We start from the raw sequence: 13,933 nt of genomic DNA, 5'->3' as shown, positions 1-13,933 counted from the left end.
AGGAATTGATGCGCTTGGCATAGCAGCCATCTCACCTCATTTGTTGGAAATTAAACTGTCGCTGTTTTAACAATGTGATGTAATTATGTGACAAGTTCCTTTTCTCCTCTCGGAGGATTCAGGTATGTAGTCGTGGGTGTGAGAGAGAAAAAAGAGGAGAGAGAGGAAGAGAGAAACAGACAGAGATGTAAAGAGAGAAAGAAATGAGAGCTCATCTCAAGGTGAGAGAGAGAGATGCGCATGTGTGAGTGTGTGCGTACGTGCATGTGTGTGTCAGAGATGTTTGCGTGTGGTCTGGGGCTGGCAGGTTATCATTTGTCAGCACTGTCTGCAGGTGGCATGGTCCTCATCCATTGAGTGACCTGCCTCCAGTCATCCATCACCCCACTGCCTCTCCTTCCACCCATCCATCTTTCCCTGCCTTTAATTCTGCACTGTGACTGTGTTTGTGTGTGTGTGTGTATGTGTGTGTGTGTGCATGCGTGCGTTTGTGTGTGTGTGTGCGTGTAAATCTCTGTAACCTCTACTGTATATCTTGCTGTCTGTTTGCACTTAGTGTTTGCTATTGCCTGCTGTCTTGAGGACAGTGAGAAACTATTCTCTGTACTGTACAGCATAACATAGGGAGGAGCATATTCTCCCCCTGCAGACTCAACTAGCAGGGCTCCACTATATAAACTAAACTATGGGCCTCCCGAGTGGCGCAGTGGTCTGAGGCACTGCATCGCAGTGCTAGTTGTGCCACTAGAGATTCTGGGTTCGAGTCTAAGCTCTGTCATAGCCGGCCGCGACCGGGAGACCCATGGGGCGGCGCACAATTGGCCCCCCTTGGTTGAGTTGTGTTTCAGAGGACGCACGGCTCTCGACCTTCGCCTCTCCCAAGTCCATACAGGAGTTGCAGCAATGAGACAAGACTGTAACTACCAATTGGATACCATGAAATTGGGGAGAAAAAGGGGTAAAAAAATAATTATAAAAAATAAACACCAAAAAATAAACTATACCTGCTCTCACCTCGGAATAGAGCCAGGGAATACTCAAAGAGATGGGCAAAGTGAGTGGAGGGATGGACAGAGGCACCCTGGGGTCTAAATAATGAGGTAGGCAGAGATGTTTGTTCACCCCGGGAGAGGGAGAGAGATGTTTACTCAGCTTTCAGGAGAGGTTTGCACAGGAAAAGGACCTCAAGATGCAATGAGTCTTCTAAAGCACCATAGAGATCTTTCACACAATGCGAGAAGAGGGGGCTAGAGAAGATAACTAGTCCATTTCTGCAACGCGTCAACTAAACCAAATCATCACCAGATGTAGATAGAGTGTGAACAAAATGATGACAGCTGAGGTAATAGAAGGGGACAGGAAGAAAGGGCATGCCTAGTCAGGTGCTCAACAGAATACATTCTACCAAAATGTCTTCCTCATTTATTAACACAACATCTAATAGCCATCATTGAAGGTCCATCTGTACGAGAGTAATTCTCAGCTGGCTTAAGCTTCACAAGGACATGGACTGGATATGTGAGAGAGTGATGTGATAGAGATCAATGCAACAACAGAGAACTGCATATGTTCTGTTAGCAACATGAACCTATCCATTTTCCCAAGTGTTCCACATTCTGTTCTATTATTTCTGTTCTGGTTTTAATTCTATGGATGTAACTCTCCGGCCTGGCCTAGTGAGCTCAGCTAACCGACGTGTCCCCATGCAGACTGACTGTGTGCCTGATGCTGAGGAGAAACAGGAGGGGATATAGCTGAGGTGGAGTTAGAAGGACACAGTTTTTAAGACAGAGAGAAATAGTGAGATATGGAGATTTAAAGAAAGACAGATGAAAAGAAGGAAGAAAAAGCTAAGGAGAGTTGGAGTTAAGAGGACAGGACACACACTGTGAGTTAGATAGTGAGAGAGGGATATAGCTAAAGAAAGAAAGAGAGAGGTAGAAGAAAAAAATCTAATAAATAAAGAGGGTGGTGCCATGGTGCCATGTCTCTCAGTGCATAGCCCCTGATTAATCTGCTCATTAGAATGGATCCCACGGCTGATTATTACATTAATAATCCATCGTGTGAAGGGCTGTCTGACTCAGAGAGAGAGCGAGAGAGAGAGAGAGAGAGAGAGAGAGAGAGAGAGAGAGAGAGAGAGAGAGAGAGAGAGAGAGAGAGAGAGGAGAAAGAGCAAGATAGAGAGGAGTCTCGCCTCGCCTCCCCTCCCAGACACAGATTAACCTGTTTTCCACAGGAGCCTGGCAGCCTGGAGAGTCCCGAACAGCCATGTACCTGCACCCCTACCTGGGAACTCAGCTCTTACTGCTGGAGTTAGACCATGCACACATCTACACAGATACCTTAGGGCCATATAAGCCACGGCTGACCTTTGTTTATGACCCTGCACTTATACAATATGCTATAATCTCCAAAACTGTATTTCAGTCATTCAATTCTCCACAAAATGAAATCTGGGCGAGCACTGTTACTTATTGTACAAGGATCCATAGATTTCTACAACATTTACAATTAATTTACATATGACTTCACTCATAGTGAGGACTAGCAGAGTGTATAGAGAACTGGTATGCTGTCTCTATCCCAGGTCCCTGGCCTCATTACCTGGGGCCCCTGGGGGTCCCCTGACTCACACCTAGGAGGCCAACAAAACCTTCACAACCACTGCCTTAGAAACACTATATTGTGCCATAGGACCCGGATCAAAAGTAGTGCACTATATAGGAAATAGTACTGTTTTACACCTGCTGTATCCTGTGCATGTGACAATAAAACAATGAAACTTTTGAACTATTTCCTATATAGTATCATTTCCCAACAATGCAGAATACAAGTAATACAACAGAGAAGAAAAACACGGGAAATATGAGAAGAAAAAAAACACCAGAACGCAAGTTATATCAGGTCAGTGAGAATAACAATATTTACAATGTGCATGGATACTGGAATGATTTAGGTAGGTGTGTACACTGAACAAAAGTATAAACTCAACATGCAACAATTTCAAAGATTTTACTGAGTTACAGTTCATATAAGGAAATCAGTCAATTGAAATAAAACCATTTAGGCCCTAATCTATGGCTTTCACATGACTGGGAATACAGATATGCATCTGTTGGTCACAGATACCTTTAAAAAAAAGGTAGGGGCGTGGATCAGAAAACCAGTCAGTATCTGGTGTAACCACCATTTGCCTCATGCAGCGCGACACATCTCCTTCGCATAGAGTTGATCAGGCTGTTGAACATGGCCTGTGGAATGTTATCCCACTCCTCTTCAATGACTGTGCGAAGGTGCTGGATATTGGCGGGAACTGGAACATGCTGTCGTACACGTCAAATCAGAGCATCCCAAACATGCTCAATGGGTGACATGTCTGGTGAGTATGCAGGCCATGGAAGAACTGGGACATTTTCAGTTTAAAGGAATTGTGTACAGATCCTTGAGACATGGGACAGTGCATTATCATGCTGAAACATGAGGTGATGGTCGCGGATGAATGACACGACAATGGGCCTCAGGATATCATCCTACGGTATCTTTGTGCATTCAAATTGCCATCGATAAAATGCAATTAAGTTCATTGTCCGTAGCTTAAGCCTGCCCATACCATAACCCCACCGCCACCATGGGACACTCTGTTCACAACGTTGACTTCAGCAAACCTCTCAACGCGATGCCATACATGCTGTCTGCCATATGCCTGGTACAGTTGAAACCAGGAGTCCACCGTGAAGATCACAATGGCCAGTGGCCATTGAACGGGAGCATTTTCCCACTGAAGTCGGTTACGACGCCGAACTGCAGTCAGGCCAAGACCCTGGTGAGGATGACGAGCACGCAGATGAGCTTCCTTGAGACGGTTTCTGTCAGTTTGTGCAGAAATTTTTCGGTTGTGCAAACCTACAGTTTCATCAGCTGTCCGTCCGGGTGGCTGGTCTCAGACGATCCCGCAGGTGAAGAAGCCGGACGTGGAGGTCCTGGGCTGGCGTGGTTACACGTGGTCTGTGGTTGTGAGGCCAGATGGATGTACTGCCAAATTCTCTAAAACGACAACGGCTTATGGTAGAGAAATGAACATTCAATTATCTGGCAACAACTCTGGTGGACATTCCTGCATTCAGCATGCCAATAGCATGGTCCCTCAAAACTTGAGACATCTGGTATTGTGTTGTGTGACAAACCTGCACATTTTAGAGTGGACTTTTATTGTCCCCAATACAAGGTGCAGCTGTGTAATGATCATGCTCTTTAATCAGCTTCTTGATACACCACACCTGTCTGCTGGATGGATTATCTTACTCACTAACAGGGATGTGAGAGAAATAAGCTTAAAACATGGGACCAACACTTTACATGTTGCGTTTATATTTTTGTTCAGTATACATGTAAAACTGGCTGGTAGCAGGATAAATACTACTGGTAATAATAATCACTATGGTTATGTGGTGAGTGGGTGATGAGTGTGAGTGCATGTGTATGTATGTATGTATGTGTGTGTGTGTGGTGTCAGTAGTGAGTGTGTGAGTGTGGGTGTATGTGTGTATGTACGTATGTGTGTGTAGTGTGCGTAAGAAGCGTGTCAGTGTAGGTGTGTGTGCCTGAGTGGGTAGAGACCTGTGGATGAGAGCGTGTGCTTGCCTGAGCGTGTGTCTCAGTGCAGGGAGGAAGTGCAGATAGTCGGTGGGAGAGAGGGAGAGAGGGAGGGCAGTGGTAGTTACTGATAGTTTGTAGTAGGCTGTAGAGCACCTACAGATGGAATATCCAAATAAAGTGTTACCGAAAATTATCTTTGGAAAACTGCCATGTAGATGTACAGAGACATCTTCTTCACCCATCATTTCACCAAGGATGGAAGGGATGCTGTTTAGTAATTCACTAGTTTATATTATCTCCTAAATGTTTTAAAGGGGATAGGGGGAACTGTTTACTGGAAGACCGCACTGTAGAGCTGGGGAGTGTGAGGTTGTGATGACACTCTATTCCCTTTATAGTGCACTAATTTATAGTGTACGTATGTACACTATAAAACTACTTCATAGTGCACTACTTTATAGTGCAGTACTTGTTACCAAAACAGTAGTGCACAATATAGGGAACAGGGTGCCATAGGGCCCTGGTCAAAAGCAGCGCACTATAAAGTGAATAGAGTGCAATTTGGAATGCACCCAGAGAGTGTATCTGAGGTAAAAACCTAGTCAATCTACATCACTGACAGACTCCACAAGGTTAAGACTGTAGGATCAATGAAACTTCAACGGAGCAGGTATAAGCAGAATCTAGAATGAGAATGTGTGTTTGAGAGATTATGGATGAGTGTATTCATGTAGAGACAGACAGATATTGAGTGAGAGCATGAGAGAGATAGAGGATGGGGGTAAAGAGAGAGAGAGACAGACAGAGTGAGAGAGAGAGAATAAGAGACAAAGAGAGCGAGACAGAGAGAGAGAGAGAGAGAGAGAGAGAGAGAGAAAGAGGAGTAGAGAAAGAGGAGTAGAGAAAGAGGGAGAATGAGAGAGAAAAAGAGAGAGAGAGTGAGAGAGTGCAGGTGTTCATAGTGTTTTGTATACTCAGTGTATACCCAAACTCCATTGCAACACTGTGGGGTGACGATTACTGTAAAGGCTGTGAGAGGGATTTCAAAATTCCCTCAAACATGCATATAATGGTAAATGGATCTTCCATAGCGATATGTTTGACATTCTGATCACCTTTTTCGTATTTGATCATTTTAATGACAGAACAGTCACAGTGGGTATGTATAGTAGTAGATACCTATGAAACAGGAGCACAGACAGAAAGTGGCTGATGGTGCTCGAACCCCCATACAAGATTGAACCTTTTAACAGGTGAGTCTTACCTTGGCGATCTGAACACACCAGTTGAGCAACAGCTGGGAGCCGATGTTGTCCTTGTGTTCATGGACGTAGTCGAGCAGGCAGCCGTGGGGCATGAGCTGGGTGACCAGCTGTGTGGTGGGGCTCAGGCAGACCCCCAGGAGACGGACCAGGTGGGGGTGCTCCATGCTGGCCATGATCAGAGCCTCCTGGGGAACAAACACAGGGACTCAGGCACACAGGGAGACCATATATTCTAATACATTTGAACCATAGGGGGTGCCTATATTTGTCCTGTTTCACATATGTACAAGTGTGTGTTGTGAAATGGAAGTGTGTTTTTTGCATATCTCTGAGACACCTTGGGAGAGCAGGCTCACGGCCAGGGATCAGCCATTATTGACGGCGTCCCTGGAGCAATTAGGGTTAAGTGCCTTGCTCAAGAGCAGATCAACAGATTTTTCACCTAGTCGGGTCGGAGATTCCAACCATAGCATCCTTCTGGTTACAGGCCCAACACTCTATCCGCTACGCTACCTGCTGCCCGTATACACTGCTGTACGTCAGGGGGGTAAGGGATGTCTTATTAGGGCTGTATAAGGACTGAAATGTCCTTTGCGTTCATTCAAATCATGCATTATTCCATTTGGTTTAACTGATGAGCAGCACAAGTAAGAGCAAGAAAGATATCAACATTTAATCACCCAATTCACAAGATACATACACACTAGCACTCACAGCCACCAGCAGTACAGCCAACCTCAACCCCACACACAAAGACAACATAAATTCAACCAGGCTATTGCCACGTTGTATCCCATGACAGTGATGGTGTTATACAGAGAGAGCAGGCAGGAAAGTATAGTATAGTGCATACGGCTCAGAGAGAGAGTTGGGACAGCAGCCCAAATGGCACCCTTTTCCCTTTATAGTGCACTACCTTTGACCAGGGCCCATATGGAAACCCACAGGGCTTTGGTAAAAAAAAGTAGTGCACTACAAAGGGCATAGGGTGCAGTTTGAGACACATTTGGATTTATGATCACTGCTTCACTGCACTTGAATAATCCAGTCCTTAGTTATCAGCTGCAGATCTATTACAATCTAAGGCCCTACATCTCCACGATCTTAAATCAGGGCCATTGTCAGAGGGAGAGAAGGGGAGAGAAGGGCCACTGTCTGCTTTTAACTGAGCCTGCCTGTATAACAGCTTCCTCCCTTATAAATCTACATGGTAAAGAGGTTCATCTATCATTTTTGTGTGTGACTGTGTGTACTGGGGGGAGCTATAATTCTACAGCATAGGCTTAGAATAGAAAAACACACATGACACAAGCATGCACAAACACAAAAACACACACACATTCTTGAACATATTCCCACACGCATGATATATTGATAGCTGTGAATTTGTTATGTGTATAGTGACAACATGATCTTGTTCACGATGATGCAACGACTGAGAACTGCTAACCTAATGCTACATATTAGCATGCGTGGAAAGATCTATGGCAGTAGTGGCCTATTACTGTTTGCATTGATGAATGTGAATGTGAGCGTTCTGCTGTGTGGATTCCATTGTTCATCAGTGTGTGTCTACGTGTGTCGTCTGCGTGGGTCGTCTACGTGTGTCTTCTACGTGTGTCGTCTACGTGTGTCGTCTGCGTGGGTCGTCTACGTGTGTCTTCTACGTGTGTCGTCTGCGTGTGTCTTCTACGTGTGTCGTCTGCGTGTGTCGTCTACGTGTGTCGTTTACGTGTGTCTTCTACGTGTGTCGTCTGCGTGTGTCGTCTACGTGTGTCGTCTACGCGTGTCTTCTACGTGTGTCGTCTACGCGTGTCGTCTACGCGTGTCGTCTACACGTGTCTTCTACGCGTGTCTTCTACGCGTGTCTTCTACGCGTGTCGTCTACGCGTGCCGTCTACGCGTGCCGTCTACGCGTGTCGTCTACGCGTGTCTTCTACGCGTGTCGTCTACGCGTGTCGTCTACGCGTGTCGTCTACGCGTGTCGTCTACGCGTGTCGTCTACGCGTGTCTTCTACGCGTGTCGTCTGCGCGTGTCGTCTACGCGTGTCTTCTACGCGTGTCGTCTGCGTGTGTCGTCTACGTGTGTCGTCTACGTGTGATTTCTACGTGTCGTCTGCGTGTGTCGTCTATGTGTGTCGTCTACGCGTGTCGTCTACGCGTGTCATCTACGCGTGTCTTCTACGCGTGTCTTCTACGCGTGTCGTCTACGCGTGTCTTCTGCGTGTGTCGTCTACGTGTGTCGTCTACGTGTGATTTCTACGTGTGTCGTCTGCGTGTGTCGTCTACGTGTGTCGTCTACGCGTGTCGTCTACGCGTGTCGTCTACGCGTGTCTTCTACGCGTGTCTTCTACGCGTGTCGTCTACGCGTGTCTTGTACGCGTGTCGTCCTCGCGTGTCTTCCACGCGTGTCTTCTACGCGTGTCGTCTACGCGTGTCTTCTACGCGTGTCGTCTACGCGTGTCGTCTACGCGTGTCTTCTACGCGTGTCGTCTACGCGTGTCGTCTACGCGCGTCTTCTACGCGCGTCGTCTACGCGCGTCGTCTACGCGCGTCGTCTACGCGCGTCGTCTACGCGTGTCTTCTACGCGTGTCGTCTACGCGTGTCTTCTACGCGTAACGTCTACGCGTGTCGTCTACGCGTGTCGTCTACGCTTGTCGTCTACGTGTGTCGTCTACGTGTGTCTTCTACGTGTAACGTCTACGTGTGTCTTCTACGTGTGTCGTCTACACGTGTCGTCTACGCGTGTCGTCTACGTGTGACGTCTACGCGTGTCGTCTACGCGTGTCGTCTACGCTTGTCGTCTACGCTTGTCGTCTACGCGTGTCGTCTACGCGTGTCGTCTACGCGTGTCGTCTACGCGTGTCGTCTACGCTTGTCGTCTACGTGTGTCGTGGACGTGTGTCGTCTACGTGTGTCGTGGACGTGTGCCGACTACGTGTGTCGTCTACGCGTGTCGTCTACGCGTGTCGTCTACGCGTGTCTTCTACGCGTGTCGTCTACGCGTGTCTTGTACGCGTGTCGTCCTCGCGTGTCTTCCACGCGTGTCTTCTACGCGTGTCGTCTACGCGTGTCTTCTACGCGTGTCGTCTACGCGTGTCGTCTACGCGTGTCTTCTACGCGTGTCGTCTACGCGTGTCGTCTACGCGCGTCTTCTACGCGCGTCGTCTACGCGCGTCGTCTACGCGCGTCGTCTACGCGTGTCGTCTACGCGTGTCTTCTACGCGTGTCGTCTACGCGTGTCTTCTACGCGTAACGTCTACGCGTGTCGTCTACGCGTGTCGTCTACGCTTGTCGTCTACGTGTGTCGTCTACGTGTGTCTTCTACGTGTAACGTCTACGTGTGTCTTCTACGTGTGTCGTCTACGCGTGTCGTCTACGCGTGTCGTCTACGCGTGACGTCTACGCGTGTCGTCTACGCGTGTCGTCTACGCGTGTCGTCTACGCGTGTCGTCTACGCGTGTCGTCTACGCGTGTCGTCTACGCGTGTCGTCTACGCTTGTCGTCTACGTGTGTCGTGGACGTGTGTCGTCTACGTGTGTCGTGGACGTGTGCCGACTACGTGTGTCGTCTACGTGTGTCGTCTACGTGTGTCGTCTACGTGTGTCGTCTACGCTTGTCGTCTACGCGTGTCTTCTACGCGTGTCGTCTACGCGTGTAGTCTACGCGTGTAGTCTACGCGTGTCTTCTAAGCGTGTCGTCTACGCGTGTCGTCTACGCGTGTCGTCTACGCGTGTCGTCTACGCGTGTCGTCTACGCGTGTCGTCTACGCGTGTCGTCTGCGTGTGTCGTCTACGTGTGTCGTCTACGTGTGATTTCTACGTGTGTCGTCTGCGTGTGTCGTCTACGTGTGTCGTCTACGCGTGTCGTCTACGCATGTCGTCTACGCGTGTCTTCTACGCGTGTCTTCTACGCGTGTCGTCTACGCGTGTCGTCTGCGTGTGTCGTCTACGTGTGTCGTCTACTTGTGATTTCTACGTGTGTTGTCTGCGTGTGTCGTCTACGTGTGTCGTCTACGCGTGTCGTCTACGCGTGTCGTCTACGCGTGTCTTCTACGCGTGTCTTCTACGCGTGTCGTCTACGCGTGTCTTGTACGCGTGTCGTCCTCGCGTGTCTTCCACGCGTGTCTTCTACGCGTGTCGTCTACGCGTGTCTTCTACGCGTGTCGTCTACGCGTGTCGTCTACGCGTGTCTTCTACGCGTGTCGTCTACGCGTGTCGTCTACGCGCGTCGTCTACGCTCGTCTTCTACGCGCGTCGTCTACGCGCGTCGTCTACGCGCGTCGTCTACGCGCGACGTCTACGCGCGTCGTCTACGTGTGACGTCTACGCGTGTCGTCTACGCGTGTCGTCTACGCTTGTCGTCTACGTGTGTCGTCTACGTGTGTCGTCTACGCGTGTCGTCTACGTGTGTCGTGGACGTGTGCCGACTATGTGTGTCGTCTACGTGTGTCGTCTACGTGTGTCGTCTACGTGTGTCGTCTACGTGTATCGTCTACGCGTGTCGTCTACGCGTGTCGTCATTCGCTTGTCGTCTACGTGTGTCGTCTACGTGTGTCGTCTACGTGTGTCTTCTACGTGTAACGTCTACGTGTGTCTTCTACGTGTGTCGTCTGCGCGTGTCGTCTACGCGTGTCGTCTACGTGTGATGTCTACGCGTGTCGTCTACGCGTGTCGTCTACGCTTGTCTTCTACGCTTGTCGTCTACGTGTGTCGTCTACGTGTGTCGTCTACGTGTGTCGTCTACGCGTGTCGTCTATGCTTTTCGTCTACGTGTGTCGTGGACGTGTGTCGTCTACGTGTGTCGTGGACGTGTGCCGACTACGTGTGTCGTCTACGTGTGTCGTCTACGTGTGTCGTCTACGTGTGTCGTCTACGTGTGTCATCTACGTGTGTCGTCTACGCGTGTCGTCTACGCGTGTCGTCTACGCTTGTCGTCTACGTGTGTCGTCTACGTGTGTCGTCTACGCGTGTCGTCTACGCTTGTCGTCTACACTTGTCGTCTACGTGTGTCGTGGACGTGTGTCGTCTACGTGTGTCGTCTACGTGTGTCGTCTACGCTTGTCGTCTACGTGTGTCGTGGACGTGTGTCGTCTACGTGTGTCGTCTACGTGTGTCGTCTACGCTTGTCGTCTACGTGTGTCATCTACGTGTGTCGTCTACGCTTGTCGTCTACGTGTGTCGTGGACGTGTGTCATCTAAGTGTGTCGTGGACGTGTGTCGTCTACTTGTGTCGTGGACGTGTGTCATCTACGTGTGTCGTCTACGTGTGTCGTCTACGCTTGTCGTCTACGTGTGTCGTGGACGTGTGTCGTCTACGTGTGTCGTGGACGTGTGTCGTCTACGTGTGTCGTGGACGTGTGTCGTCTACGTGTGTCGTGGACGTGTGTCCACTACGTGTGTCGACTATGTGTGTCGTCTACGCGTCTTCTAAACAGTTGAACAAACCAAACTAGATACACCATCTCCATTAACAGAGAGAAGGATATGACATGTCATTGTCTCGGTCTAGACCACTAGGTTTATTGTGGCAGAAAGAAGGGTCCAGAGCTGTGCTTCAAAAGGAATAACTCACACTGGTGCCCTGCCGGTAACACACACACACACACGCACACACGTGCGCACGCGTGCGCGCACACACACACACACATACAATCAAACACACACACACACACACACACACACATACATACACTCAAACAGTGGTCCAGACTACCATGGTGTTGACAGTCTTCTTAATTAACGAGTATTCATCCTCCTGCTATGCTAGCTACAGGAGTAAACAGGGCTGCTGCTCATTGGCCAAACATCGCCAGGGGCCATCTCCACATCCCTGTGGGTCCGTGTGTGTGTTGTGTGTGTGCATGTGTGTTGTGTGTGTGTTGTGTGTGCGTGTATGTTGTGTGTTTGTGTGTGCGTGTTGTGTGTGTGTTGTGTGTGTCTGTGTGTGTGTGCGTGTGTGTGTTGTGTGTGTGTGTGTGTGTCTCCACGTCCAATCTGAAGACACGTGCCACTGCGTTTTGATTGCTGTTTAAATGAAGAAGCTGTGCTGCCTCCTCTTCCTAAATCCTCCATGGCAGGGAGGGAGGAGAGCGGAGGGAGGAGAGCGGAGGGAGGAGAACGGAGGGAGGAGAGCGGAGGGAGGAGAGCGGAGGGAGGAGAACGGAGGGAGGAGAACGGAGGGAGGAGAGCAGATGGAGGACAGAGGAGGGAGGAAAGAGAAGGGAGGACAGAGGAGGGAGGATAGAGGGGGGAGGACAGAGGAGGGAGGAAAGAGGAGAGAGGACAGAGGAGGGAGGACAGAGGAGGGAGGACAGAGGAGGGAGGAAAGAGGAGGGAGGAAAGAGGAGGGAGGCAGCTCCTTCAAAAGCCTTCTCAGTCTGAAGCCTGTCTCTCCAGCCGTGTGAGAGTGCGTCCCAAATGGCACCCTATTCCCTTTATAGTGCACTACCTTTTACCAGGACCCATAGGGCAGGGAACTATATAGGGAACACAAGAGGCTGGTGGCACCTTAATTGAGGAGGATGGGCTCGTGGTATCGGCTTGAGCGGAATGAGTGGAATGGTTTCAAATACATCAAACACAGTTTCCATATGGTTGATGCCATTCCATTCGCTCCATTCCAGCCATTATGATGAGCCATCCTGTCCTCAGCAGCCTCCTGTGATAGTGAATAAGATGCCATTTGGAACGCAGACTGAGTCTCCCCTCCCCTACCTCTCCACATTGACCCCTCCTGTTTAGTCAAAGACATCTGAAGGTCCTCCTCCCCCTTCGTCCCCCCTCCTCCCTCATGCTGTCCTCCAGTTGACAGGCAGCTATCCCACCAGCCACAGCAGCAGAGAGCGCTGGACCTGGGTTCAACTACTATTTAAAATAATTTAAAATGCTGTGCTTAATTTAGCCTGTCTGATGCCATTGAACCAATATAATACTCCACTCCAGGCAGGGTGAAGCAATTCATTTTTTATTTCAAATAGTATTTGAAACCAGGTCTGCTGAGCTCCATTGATTCCTCTCTTGGAGAGGGGGAGAGAGGAGGGGAGAAAATAGGATAATGAGAGGAGGAGAGAGATAGGAGGGAGGAAGCGAGGGAAGGGAAAGCTCATTAGCATGGCACTCAGCTGATGATGCACTGCGGGAAATACCCAGCCTGCCTCTGGGTCCTCCTGGGGGCCATCACTAAGATCGCCTTCTAAGACACGTGCTACGTGTCACACCCACCCACACACATCCACCCACACACACACCCACCCACCCACACCCACACAGACACACAACATACATGCACGCACGTGTCTACACACATCAAAGCAAGATTGATAAAAGTAGAAATATAAACACGTCGTAATAGACAGAGATTAAAACACGGTGGAAATGGGTCGCTAGGAGGGATTTCACTGAGGTTGCATCACAGACGTAGTAGATAACATCATTAGATTCTTAACATCCATTTTTCCTTTTGAAATAAAAGAGTGCTGAATGTTTTATGAATGACTGGGGAATCGTACCGTCGTCAGCCATAGGTGCTGTGAGCATGTGGTGTGTGGCGGTGGTGGTGTATTGTATGGGGTCTCTACGGAGACAGTAAAACACTCACATCCATGAACTCCACGTTAGCCTTGGGTCCCGTTGCCTCGTTCAGGATCTTGATGGCTACCGGGATCTTCACTGTCTCACCCTCTGGCACCCAGATACCCTGAGGGGGGAGAGGAGGAGAGAGGGGGAGAGGAGATGAGAGGTAAATTAGAGGGGGAGAGGAGGGTGGACAGATGGGGAGTAAGTTAGATGGGATGATAGGAGAGGAGAGAAGGAGAGGGAGAGGAGAGGTGGAGGGCAGGAGAGGTGAGTTACATGAAGGGAACAAGAAACATTTGTAAAAAAGGGGAGAGGAGAAGTGGGAACAGGGGAGGTAAGACTACACAGCCGCTGAGTCACAAAGTCAGACACTGGTTTATAGACATACACTAGTTCAGACCTCTTACACTATGAGACATACACTAGTTCATACCTCTTACACTGTGAGACATACACTAGTTCAGACCTCTTACACTGTGAGATATACACTA

The 13,933-nt window shown here is 49.3% G+C and overlaps 1 protein-coding gene across 1 annotated transcript in view; it reads right to left on the bottom strand.

Annotated features, from left to right (window-relative positions):
• LOC120057804 (receptor tyrosine-protein kinase erbB-4-like) overlaps positions 1-13,933 on the bottom strand; it is a 468,628-nt gene that overhangs the window by 34,717 nt on the left and 419,978 nt on the right. Inside the window, exons 18-19 of the mRNA XM_039006269.1 lie at positions 13,465-13,563; positions 5,864-6,049 (exon numbers count right to left, since the gene is read on the bottom strand). Of these exons, the coding sequence (XP_038862197.1) occupies positions 5,864-6,049; positions 13,465-13,563 (285 nt within the window). The remainder of the gene's footprint in view (positions 1-5,863; positions 6,050-13,464; positions 13,564-13,933) is intronic.

The sequence above is a fragment of the Salvelinus namaycush genome, chromosome 13 (assembly GCF_016432855.1).
Source record: "Salvelinus namaycush isolate Seneca chromosome 13, SaNama_1.0, whole genome shotgun sequence".
Classification (NCBI taxonomy): Eukaryota; Metazoa; Chordata; class Actinopteri; order Salmoniformes; family Salmonidae; genus Salvelinus; species Salvelinus namaycush.
This window is presented reverse-complemented; position numbering and strand designations above follow the sequence as displayed.